At 40.1% G+C, this 24578-nt stretch overlaps 1 protein-coding gene across 8 annotated transcripts; it reads right to left on the bottom strand.

The window, feature by feature from the left end:
* Nucleotides 1-1823: 1823 nt before the first annotated feature.
* On the bottom strand, nucleotides 1824-22789 carry pcgf3 (polycomb group ring finger 3). 8 transcript variants are annotated; one of them, XM_085903991.1, is made up of 11 exons: nucleotides 22640-22759; nucleotides 16786-16895; nucleotides 14943-15087; nucleotides 13830-13947; nucleotides 13159-13255; nucleotides 12323-12378; nucleotides 12114-12221; nucleotides 7175-7263; nucleotides 6912-7049; nucleotides 6151-6231; nucleotides 1824-5441 (listed from the first exon to the last, which is right to left on the bottom strand). In XM_085903991.1, the coding sequence occupies exons 3-11, from the start codon at nucleotides 15012-15014 to the stop codon at nucleotides 5394-5396; spliced, it is 807 nt and encodes a 268-aa protein (XP_085760117.1). In that variant the 5' UTR covers nucleotides 15015-15087; nucleotides 16786-16895; nucleotides 22640-22759; the 3' UTR covers nucleotides 1824-5393. The 8 variants fall into 8 exon arrangements, with proteins under 8 accessions (XP_085760117.1, XP_085760146.1, XP_085760155.1 ...); XM_085904020.1 differs by lacking the exon at nucleotides 22640-22759 and adding an exon at nucleotides 22453-22620; XM_085904029.1 differs by lacking the exon at nucleotides 22640-22759 and adding an exon at nucleotides 22156-22397.
* Between the last annotated feature and the right edge of the window lie 1789 nt (nucleotides 22790-24578).

The raw sequence follows: 24578 nt of genomic DNA, 5'->3' as shown, positions 1-24578 counted from the left end.
TCCCAGTTTTCAACTCAATTTCTTTGTATGAAAGTAGTAAAGCAGTTCAAGTGTAGAACTAATTACCGTATTTTCTGCACCATAAGGCGCTTCAGGTTAAAAGACGCAGACTCAATTGTGGGGGCTATTCTGGACTTAGTTTCTTTTAAGAATTATAAATTATAATCTTTACATTATTTTCAATTAAATTTGACATTTTAATTGGATGGCATCTTGTGACTCAAAGACAATTGGTAAAAAAACCAAAATTCTAAACATATGCAAATCGTCGATGCAGGCGACGTCATATCAAATCTGACCTGTTGGGCCTCATTGGTCAATGTTGTTAATGCCCCCACCCACTAGCATGTGTGTTGTTAATTTATTATCTATGAGAAGAAATCTTTACTTAACCATATTCAGGTTTCTGTTGTGGGAAGATTTGCGGGCTTTATCCCCCCTGCGTCAGTAGGAACAGTGACACTCTTAATGTTTGGGATACAGAATGCTAATTGCTTTAGTTTTAAAGCATACACACAGAAGCTCAGTGACTGAGGTACCCACTGACGTTCCTGCCAGTGACTAATTCGTCTCCTCAGTTAACAGGATCAGCAGGTGTCTCTGGAGAGAAAGTCCCCACTTGAGGACATCAATCTCGACCATGTGGCTTCCTGTGACCGTCCGTGCCTTCATGGTGTTGCTTGCCGTGAGTCGAGCATCTAATTTGTGGCCAAATGAGAGCCGCTCATTAGGTTGCCTCACAATAGGCCTAATTAGTTCGCGGGAGGTCGGCTCACCTCTGAGGCAGGAAAACAATGTGTTCCGCGGCCACAATCAAGCCTGTACAAAAACGCCTAAGGGAGTACAAGTGAAAAGTCGTCTTGAAACACGCAGATAGTTCAAACAGTGATGTATAAAAACAGGCACGGTAGGCCGACATTTTCAGGTATCGCTTCTTCCCACCGTGGTGCTGGAGCCTATCCCAGGAGTCATCAAGCAGTAGGCGGCGGACAGCCTGAACTGGTTGCCAGCCAATCGCAGGGCACACAGAGACAAACAACAATCCGCACGCACGCATGAAATAGTCAAGCTTAAACATTTGACATGCTATTGTTTGGAGGCCATTGCAGTTGTCCAGTCTCTGTGTGCAAGATGAGCACTTTTTGTAAAACGGTAAAAAGATTATGACTCAAAAACCACTGCAAACTCACCAAATCAGATAGCTGACATGCAAGCTTTCTGCTGTGTTAAAGGATGAAGAATGCTTATTACCAGCTCTTGTACATATTGCAGTTTTGCAGAGTATTTGTGTGAACAAAGACAATTCCTAGTTTGTTTTGGCTCTTTCACACAGACAAACTCCAGAAAGTTTATAAAATCTGGCATTAAAGGCTTTTGTTGGGTTCAGAGTAAAAGTTAAAAGATATTGCTCTTATGCCCTTGCAGTTTTGCAGAGTCGCTGTTTAAAAGAGCACGATTCCTAGACTGTTTAGAAGATCAGGCATTTGCTGGATTCTGTGCAAAATGTTCAGCACGACTACATGGTTGCATGTTACAATGTTGCAGGGTCTGCACACAAAAAACAGATGACTAAAAATAATCTGTTGTAATGCTTTCATTTTTGGTGCAGCTATGCTGGAACTTTGTGAAAGTGGATTTTTTTTCTGTTCTAGATTTTTCAAATAGAGATGCAATAAAATTACCAAATGAGGTGTCTGTGTAAAAATTTACAGATCGCAAAATGACCAAGATGGCTATGGCACTCAGGCCAAATCCCTGGATCAGAAGAGCTGGGATTCACTTCCCTTGCTGTGTATTGTACGAATCAGGACAGCAGATGGCTTTTAAAAGGCATTTATTGATTAAATACACAGTTAAGTTTGGACAAAAGCTTCTGTGTTGTTGTTTTTTTAAAATAAGAAATTTGGGACCCAGTCTTGATCAAACGCCCCTCCAAAAGGTCGGGTCGCCATGGTAAGCACTTTCATTACACAGCCGCAATAAATAATACAAAAAGTAGGCAGAGGGGAAAGTGGGGGTGGAGTGGCGTGTTTCTTCGGGGTATGAGGGTAAATGCTGAGAAGGCATTTTGTGACCTGAGGACCTGACTGGAAACGCACATGAAAAGCCATATTGCACATTTGTCCTTCACTCTTAAAACCTGAAAAAGAAAACACGTGTTGTGTTGCTCTTACGCCAACATGAACATCAGGAATTCAGAATACAAAAGAAAAATCACTTGGGGAGAAAAAAAAAAAAGAACCATCAAAATTGCTCATGGAAGTTAGACTCAAAAAGCAGTTTATTACACAGCACTGCTTGATTGACAGGCCTTCCTCAGCTGTTTCCACAGAGACCCAAAATGCTGTAAGGATTTTGTAACAACAGGTCTAAAATTTTCTCTGTTGAGTTTTGTGATAAAAGGTAAAGACCTTATGAAAGCCAGAGGTTTTGTTACAGCTCTGATTTTGCAACTTTCTCTTTTACACAGAGATACAGCTAAATCTTTGCATGGGTGTCATTTAAGAAGATATGGTATTTAACACTTTTGCCAGACTTTGAGTCAAATATTCTATTTGGCAACTTTGTGGTGCCTTAACAGATGAACTGGAACGTATACCCTTTATAGCTTTGTGTCAAAAGATAACAACAAAAAAAGATATATTGGATCTTGCATTATGGCAACTTTCACTTTCACACAAAGAGCTTGGTCGATGGGTAAGATGTGTCACATCAGGATTGTAACAGAAGATATGGAACATATCCCTTTGATCGGAATACCATATTATCTGATATGGCTTTGGTGCAGCAATTTTGCAGGATCTCTGTGTGAAAGTGAAAACGGACGCATCAGAGCCTTAACAGAGAAGTCTGCATTTAAGCTCTTGGCTGGGCTCTGTAGCAAAAAGGTATCGACTGAATAAATGTCGGATCTTCTGTTATAGTTCTGAAGCAGAAATGTTTACTAAATCTGTGTCATAAGAAAAGATTCTGTATTTCTTCCCCTCGTCAGGCTCTGTGTCATGACGCATGAATGCCAGATCTTCTGTCACATCGTGTGTCAAGTGTCACCATCACACAGTGACCCTGCAAAATTGTCACATTTGTGCCGTAAAAAGATCAGGAATCAGAATTATTTTCTTCCTCTGAAAAGATCGTGACCGTGTCCTCCTTTGCAAGGTTCTGTATCAAAAGGGTAATGGATAAAAACCTTTTGCTCCAGCAATTTTTGCAGGATGTCCATGTGATCGGGCTTGTCAATCAAGTTGGACAGCTAAACTCAGGACCAATAGGGAGTGAAGTTTTTTTTGTTTTGTTTTTTTACAGCCACGGGGATGGACAGTAGAAATACATAGTCCAACAGGATTTAGGGTTAGCACCAGAGAAAGCACCAGATGAACACGAAGTATTGTCAGCGGTAAATAATAACAATAATAATAATAATGCTTGACATACTGATTTGGAGCATCTTGTTTGACATTTCAAATAAAAAAAAACAGCATTGGGCAACATCCATAACATCCATTAAGCCGAATGTAGTATTTTGTTCTTTGTATGCAATTTTTAGGAGGAAAGAATTTCCAGTTGTGTGAATAAAAAAATCTTGACAGAACACGACAACATGGAGAATGTCAATTTGCAACAGGGCTGTTTCAAGATTGTGAAATGTGTCATGTAATGAATTTTTTGGCAGGCATTCATTCAATACTTCACGCAGAGACCCTGCAAAATGGCTGTATCAGAGCCGTAACACAACACGGTATTTAACCTTAATTGGGCTCTGGGATAAACCGATTTGATGTAAATTCTGGGTCTTAAGCTACTTTGCAAGGTTTCCAAATAAAGTTGGATACTATACCGTTATAGCCCTGATGTGTAATTTTTTTTCTTTCACACATAGAACGAGCAAAATGTTCCCTGGGTTATGGAGCAAAAGGTAAAGACTTATAATAAATGTCGGGAGTTCCGTTGTGGCTCTTGACTAGTAGGCATATTTTCCCCATTGCTGTGCTCTGTGTCAAAACAAACACATAACACATAAATCATCTTCTACAACTCTTAAAATTGCATTTAATCCCTTATTTGGGCTCTGTGTCAAAATTAGATAAATGCCTGGTTCTTCCATTACAGCTATGACATGCATTTATTCCAACGCCTTTGCTGGGTGTCGTTTCAAAAGTAAAACGAATAAATGCCGGCCCCTTTTGTCATGGCTTTTGATGCGACCTTTATCTGTGCTCCGCGTAAAAAAATAAGAGATTGATCAATTCCAGCTCTGAAGCCTTGTCACTTGGGCCTCCTGGTAATTGGATAGAACAAAGCCATACCATAAAGAATAAATTTAAACGCTAGATAAACTAGATAAATACTAAATACAAACAAAAATTCTATCCGGCTTTGACGCTGCGAATTTGCAGGCTCTCCAAATGAAAGATGAGCACAAGAATGGGAATTTAGCACCGTTCCTTGTTTTAAAAAAAAAAAAGGAAATATGTGGGGTTTTTTTAGATTTTGGGGGACGTTTTTATGATGTAAAATATTTGATCGCATTCTGAAGGGACGGAGGACGAGTGGCGGGAGCTTTTATGCCACATATTTGTTTTCTCAAAGAATAACAAAACAATAAAACAAACTTTAAAGAAAGATATATTCTGATATAGATAGCACTTCTGATCGGCTCTGTTTTTAACAGTCTAAAAGTCTCTCTTACTCTCCGCCGCTCACTCCCTATAAGCACATTGTATGTACAATATATAGAACATAAATTACTACACAAAGCCTATTCACAATGGACAATCATCAATAGCAAATTAGATGGAAAACATGGCGAGACGTGGGGCAGAAAGACACATTCAGAGACGATTTACTCTGCAGCCAACTTAAAATGGACACAAGTAAAAAAATCTTGTCCCCAATAACAAAACCAAAAAGTCAATATAAAACTTTTTATCCTCCGTTGCGCCGAAGGATGGTCACGAAACCCCGCCCGCTCCTGACATCGCTCCCGACATCCCGTTTGCATGTAAACAGAGCACCAGTGTAGTGTCTTTAAGTTTGTCTTTTCTTAAACTGTACAAAAGTATAAATATATGATTTATCTCCATTTCTTTTTTGTCTTTTTCTTTCCTCTTCTTCACATATGTCGGATGTAGCGCCCAAAAATGAAAACCAAAATAACCAGAAAAAAACAAAACAACAACAACAACAACAGCCAGTGTTGCGGTATCTCCCCGAGTTTCTGGCTTTTTGTGTCGAGTGCGGTTTTCGCTGTGGCGTCTGCTTGTTTGCTCGCTGCTGCTGGTTGATCGTCTTTGCATACGTTGGTTATAAAGAGCACGCCGGGACAGCAACGACTTTGACAATAAAGTACAAAATGAAAATAGAAAAACAAGGAAATTGTGTGTGCGTTTGAGCTACAGCAGATCCATCTTGGGTCTGTAATGGAGCAGAAGGGGCGATTTCTGGAAGCAAACAAGACAATACACTTAGCGTATTCCCCACTGAAATGAATTCAGATTCCATTCATCACTTTCCTAATGGTTATCTCACTATTACATGCGTATTAATTGCACATTGATATCTGTTCTAAATGTTAAATGAAATGTTTTTTGAAATACTTGTTCAACCAACCTTTTCACCACGAAGCCATTCGGACAAAATTACATCGGGGAGGCTCGTAACTTGAGAAACTGTGGCACTCCTAAGTCCGTTTCTCCTAGCTGCATGCACTGCTTTCAGAATGAGTACGTAGTAGCTAAATTTATTTTGGCCAACTACATTTCAGCAAGAGGTGTCCAATATTAATCAGTTAATCAAGGATCAAATGAATCAACTGTTTTGATAATCGATTAATCATCTAGAGCAGACCAGGGCAAATTACGGCCCGCTAACCTTGCCCAAAATTCAATTCAATTTTGTCTTGTTCTTGAAATTCCCACATTTCTCTTTCAGCCTCTGTGTTACCATGTGAATCGAATCAGCATGACATTTTGTGTTTCGGTCATTTTAGACAAATACTGATTGTGAACTGGTCCAGATGACGTACATGGCATAGCTGCATGCTGTTATATTGCATTGTGTATTGTTTCTCAAACAGCGATGTGACAGTGACGGTTTTACGATGTGGATTAAAGGCCCAGATAAAACCTAGAATGCCACAAGACGGCTTACCTTAAATCTCCATCTCGTTACGACGACAAATTTCAAAGTATGGTCCTTGCCCAAGATTTCCTCGTTGCATAAAATGTCCAACTGTGAGGGAATAAAAAAATGTAAGCAATTTTTTTTTCAAGTCACATTTCTGAGAAAAGAGCCGACAGTGAGAGAAAGACCTTTTTGAAAAAGCATTTGTGATACCTTCAGCCTGCCGATCACTTCAACTACCACTTCTGGCGTTCCACAGCGCAGAGAGGACAAAAATGCCAAGAGGCGACATGTGTTCGCTTCCCCACAAAGCAAGGTACCATAGCAGGTGTGCAAACCTCATTGGAATTGATTTTTGGATTTCTTTGAATTATTTGCTCAGTAAAAATCTTTAAATCTTCGAATGATCTCTTGATTTTTAACTAGAGCATGTATTTGAATGACATTCCCTACAAAAAAACTGGGGAAAAAAAAAAGAGTAAAATATATTATATATATTTTTTAGTATTTCTTTATTTTAACATGAACTAAAAAAATTTGTAATTTGAATGTTTTTTTTTTTCATTTGGATATTCTTACTAATTTGATATGTGAATTTGAATTTTGATGATTATTGTAGTTTTTTTAAATCTTTTAAAGGGGAACTAAAACTTTTTGTGGCAAGAATGCATTGTACAAAAACATGGCACTGATTAATACTGCAATCATGGAATAATGTGTTGCATTCAGATTTTAATATAATAATAATAATAATATTAATGAATGATAAGATAATACACTGATTTTACCTCGTTAAAGGAGGTCAGATTGAGCTTTTTGGCGATGAACTTCTTGAGGTGTAGGACGGTAGCCTGCGCCGAGCAGCGGATCCACTTGCGCTTGAGGCCTCTGAGTTTGCTGCTGTTGCACTCCAGGCAGATGCTCACCTTCCAAAGTGTTACAAGTAGTGTAAGATGATCGTCGGTGATTCATGATCATCGCCAGAAATAAAAGCAACCAATACAATTTGGTCATTTTGCAGTAATACAGTCCGTCCAGATCAAATCTGTACCTGCTCGTCGCTTCGGTGATAATCGTTGTCCTCTTCTGCTTTCTCCTCTCCTGCTTCCTTATTGGGCGTGTCCTCCGACTTTGTGTCTCCTGTTTCAACACAAACAAATAGAAAAATGCTTTAGGATTTTTTTTCAGCCATCTTCATCAGATCCATGAAAAGTCTCAAAAAGCCATGGCTGCAAAGACAGTTTCATTTAGCAATAATATGAAACTTTTGTCTCTCATGACAAAAAACACAAACCCACAACAAGTCGCAGAGGTCATGCCTGAAAAGACAATTTGGTGTGAAACCACCATTTAAGGAGCTTTTTGTCTTTTTCTTTAGACTGAAAATTCAGCCCCTGAAGCCATTTTCAGTTAGCAAATAGCAATGTAAAATTTTGTAAGAATGAGGGGACTTGCCAAAAAGTCTATAGAAATAATGCTGGAAAAATCAAGAGAAAAACACTTAAAAGGTTACAAATATTGCAATATTACACACCACTAAGATAGAGCATATAAAATAATGTGGGCTCTGCAAAAACAAATCTATGAGCCCGTCCATAGGGAAACCTGTTTGTCACCTGCATCGCATTAAGTGTATATAATAAAAACGCTGACAACAAAGAAAATGCTCTCACAAGAGAGACATTTCTTTGTGTATTGCATACACACAATGTTTGGATATGAGACACATTTTTCTCCGATGAAATTGAGGATGATTGCTTTTGCACAACCTCGAAAACATTCACTCTTACTACAGTGGAAATATCAGTATTTGTGCGCGGTCGTGTGTGTAAGTGTAAATGTTTTTGTGTGAGAAGATTGGTATCCCAGCTTGAGACCATTTTCTATTTGGTCAAACTGTCACCGATCCCAAGGAGAATTGCCTAACTGTGTGTGTGTGTGCACGCACGCGTGTGTACATGCGAGTGAGTGCTGTGTGGTCTCCACAGCGACCGTCTCCGGAGCCAACCTGCTTGATTGCGGCTAAACAGGCACTCGCTCTCGTTGCTTTCGTTGCATAGGTGAAATCACCTTCACGCGACCTCACAGCCACTCGGGCCTCATGTTTACATAGCATGAAAACGATGTGAAAGGTTAAATTAATGGGTGACTCCCAGTGGATGAGAAACCTCTAGCAAAGCGATCAAAATATAAGGCTGCTTTGTTTTGATGGTGTCAATACACAGACAAAGTGACAAAAAAAAATAACAGTTTGTTTTAATCGACAGTTTTGAAAACCTCTCGCAGATAAAACAACCAATCAACTCGTTTTAAAGAACAGCGTGTTGATGACCTCTACTGAAGAAGTCAAAAATAAAGAGCGGCCTGCTTTACGTTCTTTGTTTTGTTGAACCGAGATTGGACAACCTGTAGTGAAGCAGCAAAAACAAGAACTGATTGCTCATATGTGCTTCGTTTTAATAGAGGAAGTGTTAGTCAAAAATTAGAGCTAGCTGCCTTTTACTTTACTTTAATGAACAGATTGCTATCATGAGAAAAATAGCTGACGGTGTCAATAATCTTCGAGCAAAACAGAAAAAAATAATAGCTTTTTGGCTTTCCTTTATTTTTCTCGAACCACATCAGCAATCTCTATCAGGCTAGCAAAACAAGAACTGACTCCTGCTTTCAATGAAGTTACTGTCAAAAAACCTATGATGACGTGGAATAAATAAATACAAATAAATAATAAATAAATAAAGCATCTGCTTACTTTGTTTTAATGAACCAAACGTTGTAAACCTCTAGAGACATGCCAGCCGGCATTGCTTTGTTCGACTGAACAGTGTTAACCACCTGTATCGAAGCAGCAAATACAAAGATTGACCGCCCTGGCTTTGTCTTAATGACCCCCAGCTAAATGGCAAAAACAAGAACCGATCATTAATACCGTGTTTTATTGAACCTACAGCAAATAAGAGGCGGCGGTATTCAAAGAAGACCTGTTCAATGAAAACGTCACTCTGTTGCTCATGCGACTAGTCGTCTACAGAGTGACTCTCAGAGGACTTGTGGAGCGCTGTACAGTGAGCAATGGTTAAATTCGATTTCTTTCGAACATCTGCTCTTGTGGACGCCCAGAGGAAGTTTATGTTCCTTTTTTTGAGGGCTTCTGGTGGTGGTAGGTAGGAGCGCGGGGTGGGTCTTTCATTATGTACACTGCTGCGCTGTCGCTTGCAGTTAGCATGGCGTGAGCTCTGCTTTAACGAACGCTCCTTTTGTTGGGCCGTCCTCAAGTAAGAAGTAATGAGAGACCCCGTTTATCCCTCAAGAGACATTTGGACTAAATGCAAAGCAAGGCAATCTTGTGAAATCTGTTCTGTTACTTAACGTAATGCTTCAACATAAGCTTAACAACATACATACCACCCTTAATTTTGTTTTAATGAACTATGTCTCAACGACCTGGAACAATGCGGAGAAAACATGAGCTGACTGCCCACATTTTGTTTTAATAGACCACTAGACGGACATTGGCAGTCTTTATCAAAGCAGCAAAAATGAGAAATCGAGTGTTGCTAACCTTCAGCAAAGCGGAGAAAATAAGAGCCAACCGCTGTTATTTTATATTAATAAACACACATCAGCTACCTCCAGCAAACACAAGAAATAACCACCTCTGTTTCAATGAGAACTATTTAAAATCTCTTGCAAAGTGGAGAGAACTGGAGTTGGTCATTCGCACTTTTTTTTTAGGGAATCGAGTATTGACGAGCTGACAAAGACATGAAAACAAAGACCAAACACCCTGACTTTGTTTCAACGGAATGGATCTGTTTTAATGCTTCCTTTGTTTAAATTAATGATGAGCAGATAAACAACCTTGATAAAAGGGGTGAAAACAAGAACGGAGCGTCCTTACTTTGTATTATGGACCATGTGTACATCTTTCTCATGTCATTGGCGACCTCTTGCAAAGTAACATAAACAAGGGTCCATTTGCCATACTTTAACAAACCAGCAACGACCTTGTTTAATTCGTTAACCAAATGGCGCCAAACCTCTGGAAAAGTGGCAAAAACGAGAATTGACCAAGCTTCCTTAGTTTTCCTGACCATAGCGAAGCAGCAAAAATAAGGACAGTTGGCCTTTCGTCTTAATAAACTTTAACAATCTAGCGAATTGACAAAAAAAAAAGCTGGATGCCCATATTTTGCTTGAACTAATGGACAGTCCATGAGCTCCTAACTATAAAACATGTCCCAAAACTTTAGGAAAGCACCAAAAAAGAGAACTTACTGCCCTTACTTTGTTTTATGGCTAAAAAAAACAAAACAGTGTTTTTCTGAGGGTTTTTTTTTTTTCCCCATGACGTGCCTACAACCTATGGGATAGTAGTAAACAACAAGGACCGATCTCAATTCTTCTTTCTTTTAATCAATATTGTCGTCTACCTCTATCAAAGGGGTTAAAAGCGAAGATGATATCTTTAATGAACCGAGTGACGACAACAAGAACCGGTTGGTGTTGCCCAGTCGAGCTAGTCATCCTTCCTTTGTTTTAATGACTCAAGTGACGACTACCTCTGACAAAGTGGGGAAAACTGGACCCCTTTAGTGTTACTGACCTACAAAAAAATGGTGAAAACATTAACAGATTAAAAATGAAGAGAAATCCAAGCAGCCTTTAGTTTAGTTTAATGACTGGTGCTGCTATTACTTTACTGTTGCTGACACAACAATAGATTTGTGCTTGTGCAGCTAAAACTGTTGAACAAAATGAATGATGGCGTAATTTATGCTAAGATTAGTTGTGAAACATTCATCCATCCATTCATTGTCTGTACCGTTTGTCCCCAAACACTTTTTTTTTTTTTTTTTTTTAATTGATCCTGGAATGGAAGTTGATGTTTGTCATTGGGCCCCAATGGTCAATGAAAGCATTTTAAATGACAAATAGAAATTCCAGTTGGTTTTGTGTGCGCTTACACTATCGTTCAAAAGTTTGGAGTCACTTCGAAAAGTCCTTATCTTTCAAATAAAACCGATATTTTTTCAATGAGGATAATATCAAACTAATCAGAGATACATTCTATACATTGTTAATGGGTAAATCTAGCAGCAAACGTCTAGTTTTTAATGCTATATTTACATAGGTGTATAACATTTCCAGCCACCATCTCTCCAGTGTTCTAATTGTCCATTTTGTTTTCCGATTGTGTTTTTTACTTTTGAACGGTAGTAAGTGTTCTTCCAGTGTGAACATGCAGGGATCAAGCAGTAGATTGGCATAGCGACCATGAGACGGCGAGCTACAATTGTCAAAAATATAGCCTAAAAATAAATAGCGTTCTCAACTATTCGTGTGTGCCGTCGACGCCGTGAGTGTGCACGAGATTGCCACCCCTCTTTGCAACGCGCCTTAATTAGCACAAAGAGAGCAAGGGATTAAGTGAGCGATTAGGCTCCGCAAGCATGACCGCCCTCAAATCCACTACTCCTGCGGATTGGCTAAATAAAAAAAATAATAATAATCACGCGCTTCCACTGCTGCTTTGATCTTAGTGTTATTGTCTATACCGGTACATCTGCTGTGTGCCGCAGTGGATCTCAACCCTTTTTTAAAAATGATTTTCAACATGCATTATTGAGACACATTCAACTTTGCTAACATGCAAAATCAGAAACTAGAATGATTTGCGTCACTCTAGTATAGAAGGTTCAAATTTAAGAGCAATTGGACGGAGTTCAAAAGGTTTGTCGTTTAAGGAATCTCAGGGAAAATGGCTAAAATGACGTGAAAATGCTTGCTTTATAAGTTTAAGTGGCTTTAGGGGCGGAATTTTTTTAATTGGCATTGACACACAAACTAAAAAAATAAAAACCTAAAATGTTTACTTAGTACCAGAATGGCCAGTTTCAAGGACTGTATTTTTTTAAACAGTGGGAGTTGAGATGGGGAGCTCGTTGAATGAATGTGATGAAGATGAGGATGATGTCGTTGGACTGTACCGTTACGCTGGTCTAGATGTGTCTTCATGTTGCAGAGATCTCCTTTAATATCACCGGGTATCTCCATGCCCAATTTCTGGTAGAAGTCCCGCTGCTTCTTTACCTCCGCTGGAAAACCATCAAAGGGGAAACATGGGGATCGTAAGCTATATTTATCTTTATGTCACAAACAATGTATATTTTTTCCATTTTAAAAAGACAAAACATACCCTCTTGAAGTCCGGGTACCAACTTGTACACAATGTCTTGCATTGTTCTGTCATGGCTGCCAAGAAGACGACATATTGTGTTCAAAGCAAACTAGTACACAGACACAGAAATGGATGAACGAGAGCGGCAGAAACAAGAGGCCTACATCCCTTAATTTATTTGAACAAAGTGAATATGGACAACTGGCAACACCTCACTTCCATTTTGATGAACAGTACAAATGACCAGTATGGAAGCAGGGAAAACAAAGAGCGTCTACCTTTGTTATTCTATTCTTTTCACAAACCGAGTGTTGGCAACCTTGAGCAAAACGGCTAAAATTCGAAACAATCCCTTTCGATTTGTTTCACCGACATCAACCACATCCAGCAAAGCGGCAGAACAATGATCCCACGTGAAAGCATTATGTTGACATTTGTTGCCATAGTAATGATTCAGTTATGCACATTATATTTGTGAACACATGGCAATGATGCAACGGTCATCTTTAGCAGATGTCTCCAGGAAATGAGGGTTTCTATCTACTCTACCTCGCTACTCTGTAGACCACTAAATGTGGGACCATACTTTTGTAAACCCCGAGCCACATGACGTCATGTTTTGTTTGCATTTGTGGCCCTTTATTTAATTCTAAAAATACAAGTTAAAATGTTAAGTCTGTGACAATGTGACTTGTGAAAAAAAATGAATTACGGAAAGCAGCCATTAGGAATAGATTCTTTTCGTAAATTCCATTGGCCAAAATTGTTTTTCCAAAATTTGAAAATAGCGCGTGCTTGATATCAGCATTTTGCTTTAATGTTTATCATGTTTAACACGTGTGTGCGTCACTCACCCAATGTACTGCAGTGGATGGCTCTGATGAATAACAATCCTGCATGTGGGACACGTGTTGTTCTCCTCCAGATACTTCACAAGGCAGCTTCGACAGACTGCGCGCACAAACAGCAAAAATGACATTTTACAGTATGTTTTCGAAACAAATGATCAATTCTTTCCACCAACATGAGACTCCATTAGGAATTACAAATGCGTTGTTATTGACAGGCACGTCCGAACGAGACGCTCGCAATAGGTGATGGTGTTCGTACCTACATACGTACGGATACGTGTCGTAATCGCTACGACAACAAGGAAGGCTCAAGTGAGAAAGAATTTTCTATCGGTGACACACACACTCTATACATGTGGGGTGACACCATCATTAGCAAACTCAATTTTCCCCTTTTCAGCCAGCTAACCGATTAGAACAGCACAATGATGATTTAAGCACTCTTCCATCAAACCTTTCTACACTTGACCTGTTTTCCACGAGATACACACACACCGTTTTATGAAAGCATTATTGCAGTCAGACAGCTGCAGTGGGCCGACGTGATCTGAATGTCTCTTTTGAAAAGACTCCACAGGGAAGCCCGGGGTGGCCGTTGCAAGTAGGAGGACTCTCTCTAGCGGATGTAAGGAGGATTTGCATGCATGTGCATCGATGCGATTGTGTACACGTACATGTGTGCAAGCACTCCGTGACAGTGGTGGCGTCTATCAGGTAACCGTCGCAGAGTCGACACGTGATGTGGGCGTTGATGTGACTCAGCTTGATCTTCCTCGTCAGCATGTCGGGGTTCTGCGGCAGAAGAAAAAAAAGTGACAAATAAAATGAGCGCTGATTTAAGTAAGATGTATTGTTATCATGGCAGCAAAATGCAGCCACTCTATGCATGCAAACAACGGAACATTACTGCCATCTTGTGGAAGAGGAGTGAAGGGGACACATGATGCCAAACCTGACTAACATTATTAGTACAGGGCTCACAAACCTTTTAGAAACTGAGAGCTACAAATGATGAACATGAAATGCGACCACATTACAGTTTTGATATACATTCCCGACATAATAAACGTGCTCAACTTTTTGTCAGTTGTAAGTTCATTAATATTAAGACATTAAACCGAGAAAGCTCCAAAAGACAGTTCCAAGTGGAGGTTGTCGTGCTGACATTTTGGGCAGATATATTTACAACGCATAACAAAACTGTTCTTTTTCCACAGTCCATCTATCCCTTTTTTTTTTTATATTCTTACCCCCATTCATGCGAACTGTATGTCTTATGTAAATAAGTCACATTGAAAACCTGTGTTAAAGTCACATTTACTAAAATGTTAAGTGTTCAACACCCAATGGTGTTTTACAACCAAATCTAGTTGGCAGTGGAGTAATACTATCAAGTGTTTGGATTACCACTAATGGTTGTTCATGCCAAGACTGTACAAATCCCCCATGCCTCACTCCCTTAAATAAAACATCAGACAAAATTCAAATCCAACACACTTATTTTATTAAAGCCATTTCACACAGCTCTTATATAACAGCAGCAGGACACAATGTTATGTTTTTATCATTTACAGGTGAACATTTCCAATCATGCCAGACAAACCAATAATGGTGAACAAATCCTCCTCAACTCGGAATGAATTCAGGTAAAATCCACAGTAATGACGTTTGTGGTCAAAACAAATGGCTGTTGTCATGAAGATTTAAGATTTTCCTTTTCACTTTAGTGTGGTATTCAGATCCATAGCCCCCCCCCAAAAAAAAAAAATGGCAACACCAGACATCACCTGGTCTGGATGCTGTGCGTGAACGTTGCCTTCAGTTTGACACTTTTGACAACTGGCTGGCTGGCCAAACATTTCTTCATGGACAAGCCTTGATCTCCTGATGACTGGTCAGAAGTTGCGTGGTCTTGCGGAATCTTTGGGCCACCTTCAAAATTACATGGCAGCGAACCATAAGAATATTGACACAAAACAAATAACATCAGCTACATGCAGTCAATTTACTGTAGCCCTAAATGGCCAAAACCCATGAGGGTTTTTTTTGCAATTCCATACTCACACAAATTTGTGATGGCTTGTCTACCAGATTGGGAAAGAATGTGACAATTCCACAGACAGATTATGCTGACCTTAATTTTTCTCACCAACGTCAATGCAATTAAATTTGTCCAAGGAATATCATATTTCATATCGTCACCGTCCGGCAGAAACTTCTTATGGCCAGACCATGTTTTGTTTTTTAACAAACTGTATCCACCTTGCCTGTAATTTGTACACCATTTTAGCCAATTTTAAGTGGTGAAAACAGCCTGGAAAAAAAAAAAGAACACTGCCAAACTCCAACCAACACTGCCGCTTTTGAACGCAACTTATATTTGATTAGGTCAGAAGTGCTGCCAAAGTTTGGCAAAACTATTTCCCTGTCCTCGTCCTGCAAATATGTGTGGCGCCTTAGTCAAACAAGCTTGCGGAGAGACTGCATGGAGGTGAAGAGGGGAAAATTTGGAAAGAGTGGCCCTCCAGTCGGGAAGCCCGGTGCATCAGCCTGGGAGCACGCTCAGGGCACACTTTTGTCGGATACGACGGAGCGCAGTGGAGGAATTTTGGATGGCCACGGTTTCACGTTTGTCCTATTTTAATCAATGCCAGCGTCATTGTTTTTAAGGACTATAATGTTGATGCGAGTGGACAATAGGATTAGAATATAATTTTCAAAAAAAGTACAATAACACTTGAAAGCAGCATTGCCTGGCAACTCCCAAAAAAAAGCTAACGTTTTTTGAGAGTTGCTGTAAAATTGTCATTTTTGACACTTTGAGGTTTCCGCCCGACAGCGACAATAACATCTTATGTACATGTTTGTAAAGTGGCTGACAAATGACGCTCGCTGGATTGAATGAGTAAACTGCGCGTGTCACTGCTCCCAAAAGTCACATGCAGCTCGTCACCCTAGCTGCCATTTTCTTCATCAAATACCATGAGAGTTTTGCCTACCTTGGGGAAGTTTGATTCCATCTTGCAAGGAAGGAGGAAAATGATGCTGAAGAACATTGTCCCGACTCAAACCAGTCAACTTCCATCATTACGTAAAGGGCAAGCAAAGTGGGTGGAATCCAGGTGACACCAAGAGCGTTACATTCTAGACTACACAGGCTATTTCATTACTGAAGATGGTTTATGCAAGTGTTTTTTGGTTTCTGTCCCTTAACTTTCAACACTGGTGGATTTGCAGTGTGGAAATTGTGATTCACAGTTGGCTGCTAGGTCCATAGGTAGGTAAGTAGAAGGTATAGTAGGTAGTTAGGTAGGCAATTTAGACAACCAGGTAGCTAGGTGTGCAAGTAGGTTTGCATGTAGCTAGGTATGCAACTTGCTAGCTAGGAGCTCAGTGGGTAGACAATTTGGTATGCGGCGGTAAGTTTTTGTAGCTCAGTGTCATTCACAAAGAAGCTAGGGTGGCAAGCCCTCCAATCACACGTGCTCTGGCAATGGTAATACTGGTTTGGCACCAGTATCAAGCGGGGTTAATTATTAATGTGCATTCTGTGACCAAGTTGGAGTTGACATTTGAAATCCATGCAGTTGATCTGTAAGCAAAGAATTGTGCCCGTGTGGTTCTCCTCACCCCTAATACCGCCATGCGTGGGCTGTGGATGTCGCCGCGTCCACGTCTGTCCTGCGGGTTGAGCAGCCGGCGGCGTTAGCTCCACATCATGAAGAGCTTTTCATCTGAGCCTGAGCCAGGGGGGGTGGGATACAAAAGAGTAGGTTTTTAAACTATTTCATGTCAGTTATTCAGGATGACTACTTTCTAGCTCTACACAAATTGAACAATGAGAAAACCAGTGCACCTATGAAGCACCCACAGATTTGCCTATTTGCCAATTTTTTCTCATGTTATCTTTTTTTAATGTATTGTTAAACCAACCCCTATTTTTCATTATAAATGATTATTGGAGGTATGATATCCTCACTTTTAAGAATTTTGGGGGAGCGAACAGCAAGTACCGTAGTCTATTGTCAAAAAAGGCCAAATCACGCTCACTTACACTCAAGCACAGGTCATGCAAACACTAAAATATGATCCTTGCACATTATTTGTCATCATACACAATATAGAAAAGCGGTACAACCAGACGTAATCCAGAGTAACCAGGCATAATCCAGAGTAAAAAAAACAACTAAATTATTGGACACATTAGATGCTTGGTCATGTATGAGTGAAAGAGTGGGCACAACATTATCATTAAACTTTAATGGGCTCATTGCTTGCCTTGTCAATCATCCCTTGAAATGCAACATCTCATTTGGGAGGCGGTCCCTTCATAATAATCGCCAATTTGCACAATAGAAAATCGCTAACCATAATGAATGTAGCACATTTGACAAACGAGTTGAATATGAAACGAGTCCCACCTTGCCAAAACCATACACACGCACACACGCACACACACACACACACACACACACACACACATACACGAACACACACCCTTGCACGTGCAAACGCACGAGCGCAGATACACACAAAAGAGTTCCTGTTGGTCCGCCTGTGGCCATTAGAATGTTTTGCTTCGCTGTAGTTTGGCATCCAACTAGAGGGCTGGTGCGCACACACACACACACACACACACAAAGACACACACCAAAACACACACACACACACAGAAGAAGCTGTAAGCTCTCCCACAGGCGGCAGGAGGAGGAAAGCTGCTTCTTCTTGTTGTTAGGAAGCTTTGGCTCGTCTTCAGAAACACACACACGCACATTCACTCAGACCCAAGTGCTACTATTCACACGTTTGTGACGGTAAAAGACAATTTGGCTGACACACATGATTTTGTCCGAAGGCCAACATGCTAATAGTTGTTACGTCTGCAGATAGGGAGTCGAGAAAGTATGCCAACAGGGGTCAATAAGCATTTTATAACTTACTTTGCAGTGCAGTAGATACTTCTAACGAGAATTGAAACTATGGAATCAGTCGGCATGCTGGTAATTCTCCATGTTTTGTCTATATAGAGTCAAGTCAAATTTGTTCATAAAGCCCTTAATCACAAAAATGTCTCAAAATTCAGAGGAAAGTGAGGCGCCTACATGATTAAAAACCTTCAATTATTTTATTATAAATGTAGAAATGTAAATATTTTGTGACGTCAGTGACAATGGTAAAGGGGTCAAAAAAAATGGAAACGGTCAGCCGACGGACGATCTGATGCAAACAGATTTTAGCCCCTTTCCTACTGCCAATCCAAGCTCACCAAAGGACAGGAGAAGATTTTTATTTCACACTCTTTTCCTTGCTTTTAATGCGACATTTAGACGCAGCTTTGCCTCCCTTCCTGATTTCCTCAAGCAACTTCTCACTCTGCATTCATTCTACAGCCGTCAGTCACACGCAAGCTGTCAGAATTACCGCAACCAAGTATTTCCTTACGGAAAGAGAAGAAGAAGTGTTTTCAGAGCAAATGTGATGGGATTATTAAGAACGATGAAACCACCGCACCGTTACCTTTTCTCTCTGTTGCCGTCAAAAAATGAACGTAGTTTGCTCCAGAGAGAAAAGCTTGAATATTCTAAGACAGTACAATAATCGACTTGGATTTGATTCTCCCCTGGGCTACAATGCCGAGTTAGATCCTGGTAAATAAGTCATTTGAAACTTTTTGGTGGATATTTGGACAGCTTGTGACTGAACGTGAAGAAGCGTTCTGGAGGAGGAATCCGGGAGCGAGTATGTCAGTGACTGTATGATACTCCCCATCTTATTTTCCCATGAAATGTTTGAAAGACAGTGAGTGACAGTATGATCCAGGAGGAGAGGGAGCGGCAACTCTCTACCGTGCTTGAGAGAGGCAAGTACAGATTCTGCACAATTCAGTGTTCTGCCTGCTGTGGTGGTGAGAGCGTTCACTACTACTTAACTCTGCTCGTCAGGTTCAAATCTCACTCTCAAGCTTCGCCCACCCCCATTATTGTTAATGTCATCTTTATTATGTTTAGAACATCTTGCAGTCGTTTCATGGGATGTTGTGGAGCTTATGCCAACAGTAGGTGATTGCATGGACTTCTGTCTTTGCAATGGGAGAGGCATGTGATTGAATACTTCATTAGTACATGCTTCGTTTCCAACCTTAGTGGCAGATTGTGTGCGTTTGCACATTCTGGACAAAGGTCATGTTTTTGTTTCAATTCATTAAAGAAAAAGACAATTCAGGGAATTTTCTCTTGTATTTAAGATAACACCTAGATAAGAGTGTGAATGGAATGGGTAAAAACAATGAGAAAATGACCCAAAATGCCAGAGGGTAACAGCTCGAAGCATTTTTTTTTTTTTTTTTTTATTGGAGGAAGAAAAGAACTATAAACTTCAGATTTTTGGAACTATAAACCAAGTTCATTAAATTTCAGTTATAAACTATAAACTGAACTTGTTCAATTTAAAAATTGTGAACTAGTTTGTGTAGAAAATGAACCTTCCCAACACTGTTCACAGAAGTGTTTTTTTTTTTTTAAACAAGTTCAATAAATACTGTCCCAATTTCAAAAACATAATTGTTAGTTCAATATTGAACAAAGTAATTGTGATTATGATTTTTACCAATAATCGAGCAGCCCTATTTGTGGTCATGGGGCGACATCCCCCGCTGTACATTGCTGCCTCATGGGGCTCATTTGCAAATTGGCCTTGTGTTACAACAAGAGTAAGAAAAACTGTCGGAGACATATGCTTTTTTGAGAGTGTTTCTTTTCATTTTAATGATTGAATTGTTTTTACGTTTGTATGACGGTTAAGAATTCCACCGCTGCCGACTGTCAAAACAAACAAGAGTCGATGTTTACCGACTCAAAGGGCCAATGCTCAAGAAATATATCTTTGGGATTAACTATGCTTGGCTTTTTCCTCATGTTAAAAGTAATGCTAACAACAACAACAAAAAAGTCTTGAAAGTCATAAAATGAGCTTCATCGTCACTTTTATCATCGTCACAATTGGATTCGACTAGTATTAATGGACTGAGCATGTTTGGTCTTTTCTTTGGCTTTTTAGCAACATGTATTCTAATAGTAAGTCACTGTGAGCGGCCCGACAGCGGTCTTAGGCTGAAAACAACAACAAACTATTGCAATATTTGACATTGTTGGCAACACATTCTTAAAATTGTGTGAAGTGAGTGGATTCAAAAAAGTCTTATGCTAAAATACCAAAACAAATGCAGCAAGCTTCTCTCATTTCCACATCAGAAGAGCTTAAGACCTAAATAGATTCTCAATGGAATAATTATCTATAACATGCATTCTTAAAGTTACATAAGGTTAGGTGACTCGCTAAAACTAAAAACAGCTATTTTTACATTTGTACTACAGTTAAGAATTTTAGTTGAAAACAGCAAACAAATCAAGGAAGGCTAATGCGAAAAAACAATGCGAACAACACTACTCACAAGTTGTCTTGGACTAAACATTTATGGGTGACCAATTCTGTAAGATGCATGTAATCACTTGTTAGCACCGAACTTTAGTTAAGCATTACAGTGGTTAGCTTCTTTATACACTTGCAGGCCAATTCAGAATGTTAAAAAAAAGAGAGTTATTGGTCATGGTAACTGTGGCTGACTGTCAAAACAAATCAATGCTAATGTCAAAAAACAATACTAACAGTAAAATAAGATGAGTTAATTCATACTTTTGCCTTATTTGGCTTTTTAGTGGCGCCTTGTTATCTTTTTATAACGCGTATGACAATTAACTCCTTCACTGCCCTTATACTGCTCTACTGAAATCAAATTGTTTACGGCCTTGGACATATATATTTGTCAAGTTTTTTTTTGAATGAATAGTCCTGGATCCGGTCGGTCCAGTTTGTCTATGAAAGTCAGGTTTGTAAACTACTGTAACGACTAACAGATCCCTGTAGATTGCATCGCTTTGGATCTGAGATCTGCATAGCTTTTGGGAAAATGATTGGTTCGGAATCTTGGCTTGTCACGTCGATTATGAGGGAGATAAAGGCCAACACGCTGAAAGTAGGACAGGTTTAGGCATCTCACACTAAAACGGGGGTAGAAACAGAGTATGCGTTCCAGTGGATAATGCCAAATGTTTGTCATGCAAAAAGATGAAACGATTCAACAGCAAGTAAAGCCATTGACGTAAACTCAGTGTAGCTCATGCCACATTTCCAAGTTAGACATCTGTCAAATCCGTCTTGGAACCAAAATGTTTTACTTGACAGATTTGTTATCATCATATTTGCTTGATATTTCTGCTTTTTAGTGAATAAGCTTAATTTTTGTGAAATCACTCCTTGTTTTATGCACCGGTAATTACGAGAGAACAGAAAAGTCGAGAAACACTTTTCATAAAAGTCAACTCTCCCCTATGCTAGGTTCAGTGCTTATATTGTCAATCTTCTGTGGTACTTGAAAGATCAATAAAAAGGTTCCAACAAAATCAGAGTTATCCTACCCTACTTTGAAAACAACTGGCAGTGAATGAGTTTCGAATTGGTAATGATGAAAGAATGGTAAGAGTCATACTGTCAGAACAAATCAACTTATTAGAGTAGCTACCAGTAGCTTTTTCTATGATGACACACCTTGGGGGAGAAAAAAAAAAGAAAGCCTGATTACAGCCGTTAACTTGTTCTAACACTTCACAGAGGAGTCCCGTGCAGTCAGCAAATTGTAGTTTCCCCTCTAAAACGTGTTGATTTTAGCACTAACTCTTACTTCAAACCGAACGAAGCAACACTCCACAAGTTTCGGACAACTCTATTGTGCAAAGCACACACGTCAAAATTAGCACGGTTAGCATCACAAAGCCTGCAAAACTGACAAAACCCCAAAACACTGCAGACTTGTTGGCTGCGTGTTGGTGCTCCCCCCCACGCACGATGTCACTCACAGTGTACACAACAGTAGCATATCCATACAAAACCAACACCAAAAAAAAAAAAAAAAAAGAGGTGGTGGGGGAAGTGCAAAGAACTAACCCTCCCATCACGTTTAATCCAAACCTCATGTAGAAGAAGCTCCACAAAACAACTTCAGTGATGGGCCTAGAGGCGGGAGGAGCACCGGAGAAGAGCGAGAGAACAAGACGAGACACGCCGTTCAGATGAGCCTGAGCCCCGCGGAGGACCACCGCGTGCATCCCGACCGAGCTCCGAGTCTCTGTCTGCCTGCCTGCCTGCCTTCACCCTCCTCCCCGCTTCAAAGCCCCGGCGTGCAACTGCAAGGGCCCGGCGTCATACACACTCCCCTCACACACATATTCTCACACGCATCACCTATGGATAGCATGCTTGGTAGCAGCCAGCGGCAAGCCATGCTAAAAACGAGGAGTAGGTGGAGGAAGAAGGGGAGTGAGGAGGGTACAAACCGGCACCCGAACCCGGCCACCGAGGCCGGGCTGGGGGCACTGGGGAAACAGTGAGGCAGGTGACGACGACGACAGGTACCCGAGTGCTGACTGACCTGGTCGAGGAGCGCCGAAGTCGGCTGGATAATGGGTCGGAACCGAGTTAATTCCACTCGCAGTACAACAAAGAGGCGAAAATGACCGAGCGGCCGCGGAACAGGCCGAAGCAAAGCGCTCCCCGAGCGGCGCGGCGCATGCGCACAGCGCTGGAGGTAGAAAGGTGGAAGAGAGGAGCGCTCAAATGATACTATATACATTTTAATAACAAACTATAGTTACACAATGCCCATTTCATTGCCGCACATGGTTTTATTCCTTTTAGATTTACTTACAACCTTTCATTTTATTGAAACGTGATCACTGTTGGTATTTCCTGAATGGCTGGAAGAAATCACATGGTTTATTTGTCTCGGTATCCTTGATTAGTGAGCTCAACCTTTTTTCCATGATCAATAAACACACTGGGAAACAAAATATTATCGACAAAGTGTCCTCCTCTCATAGTAAAGACTTATTCTCTAAAATACAAGAATTCTTCATTTTAAATAATTGTTTAAGAGGTGTTTGACTGGTGATGCTCGGTGGAATAGGACAGGTTGCGTTGAACTATTTTGGAATGAGGAAACTGGGTTTTTAGCACAATGAAATTGAATAGTCTAATTAATACAATATTAATTTACTAAAATGGTATTTTCCTAAAATATTTACATAAATTACTAATCATCTTTTGCACAGATGCTACTTTCTGAATACATTTTAAACTCTCACATACCCCGTGGAATGCCTTCACTCCTGTTTGAGAACCACTCTCTGTCCATTTAAAATAGCCATTCAAAAGTGATCCATCTCATTATTTCTATAACAAACTGTTTTTACTGACCTCTGATTTTAAAACGAGTTATTCATCAATTTCTTGCGTTTATGTAATATGAGGTGATCATGCATTTATTGTATTTTTTGTCAAAAGGCCATTCAAGTGCCCTCTGATTCAGGAACACGAAATGGCCCGCAACAAAAATAAATTGGACAGTATAGAGCCAGCCAAATTTCATTGACACTGATTAGGTCAGTGTAAATTCCAGTAAGAAAAATCATTCAATCAATAAATTCTTGCCTTTTCAATAATTAATATTGAGTAATGAATACCGAGTTCAAGTGCAGGAGGCAGCAGCTGGCCACACGTGATGGAAGAAGCATCAACCGGTGCAGAAGGAGTCAGGACACGTGACAATATCGCATGTTTCTTCTTTGATTTACTATAAAGGGACAATACATGCACAGAATAGTGTAGCAAGGGAATGGGAAATACTATTTATGTCACGTAAAAGTATTGGGGAGGGTTTAAAAAACTTTGATATTGTGTACTGGACCACAATTCATGCGCAACCACGTCCACCTCACAGTTAGGAGAGTGCTGGTTCAATTCCACTCTCTGTGTGGAGTTTGCATGTAGTTTGCATCCATAGAAGATGAATGGATGGCATTCTGTGAAAACAGAATCAAGTGCAGCGTCCATGCAATCGTCCCCCTGTGTTGCCAGTTTAGTCGGTTTGTTCGGCGCTGCTTGTTCTTGTCGCAGCCACATATACCCTCCCCCCCTCAACACACTGTTGCTTTGTGTTTGGTCCGCACCGAAATCAGCAGGCCTGCGATAACATGGATTCTCATGGTTTTGTGAACTTACAAATAACGTGAGAATTTGGCTTGAAGGCAAGTTCTGAGAGAGGTCCTTGGAGTTCACCTTCCATCCTGAACATTCGTGTGCAACCCCATGCTGTGGCCAGAGGGATGATTTAAAAAAAAAACAACATTAAAAATGATGACAATAATGATCATGTGTTCAATGATTTCCACAATGACTCAGGGGGGTTGATGCACGCTGGAATACTTATTAATAAAATACAATGGAATCCACCATGTCCAGAGAGCTTAGAATCTGTCTGCCTGCACCTTGATCAAATATGATCAAGTAACCTGCACCACAACTTAGACCTG

Source organism: Syngnathus leptorhynchus, chromosome 2 (assembly GCF_054491065.1).
Source record: "Syngnathus leptorhynchus isolate UIUO chromosome 2, UIUO_Slep, whole genome shotgun sequence".
NCBI lineage: Eukaryota > Metazoa > Chordata > Actinopteri > Syngnathiformes > Syngnathidae > Syngnathus > Syngnathus leptorhynchus.
The sequence above is the reverse complement of the archived record's forward strand: the minus strand, read 5'-3'. Positions and strand labels throughout refer to the sequence as shown.

Bases quoted from the DNA above. Each gene is read 5' to 3' on its own strand.
- pcgf3 (XM_085903991.1), bottom strand. From the start codon at position 15,014: ATGTTTGGCCAGCCAGCCAGTTGTCAAAAGTGTCAAACTGAAGGCAAC. The intron at 12,379-13,158 runs GTGAGTGACGCA...TCTTCTTGGCAG, and splicing joins CATCCACTGCAGTACATTGG to CCATGACAGAACAATGCAAG. The intron at 7,050-7,174 runs GTACAGATTTGA...ACACTTTGGAAG, and splicing joins ATCACCGAAGCGACGAGCAG to GTGAGCATCTGCCTGGAGTG.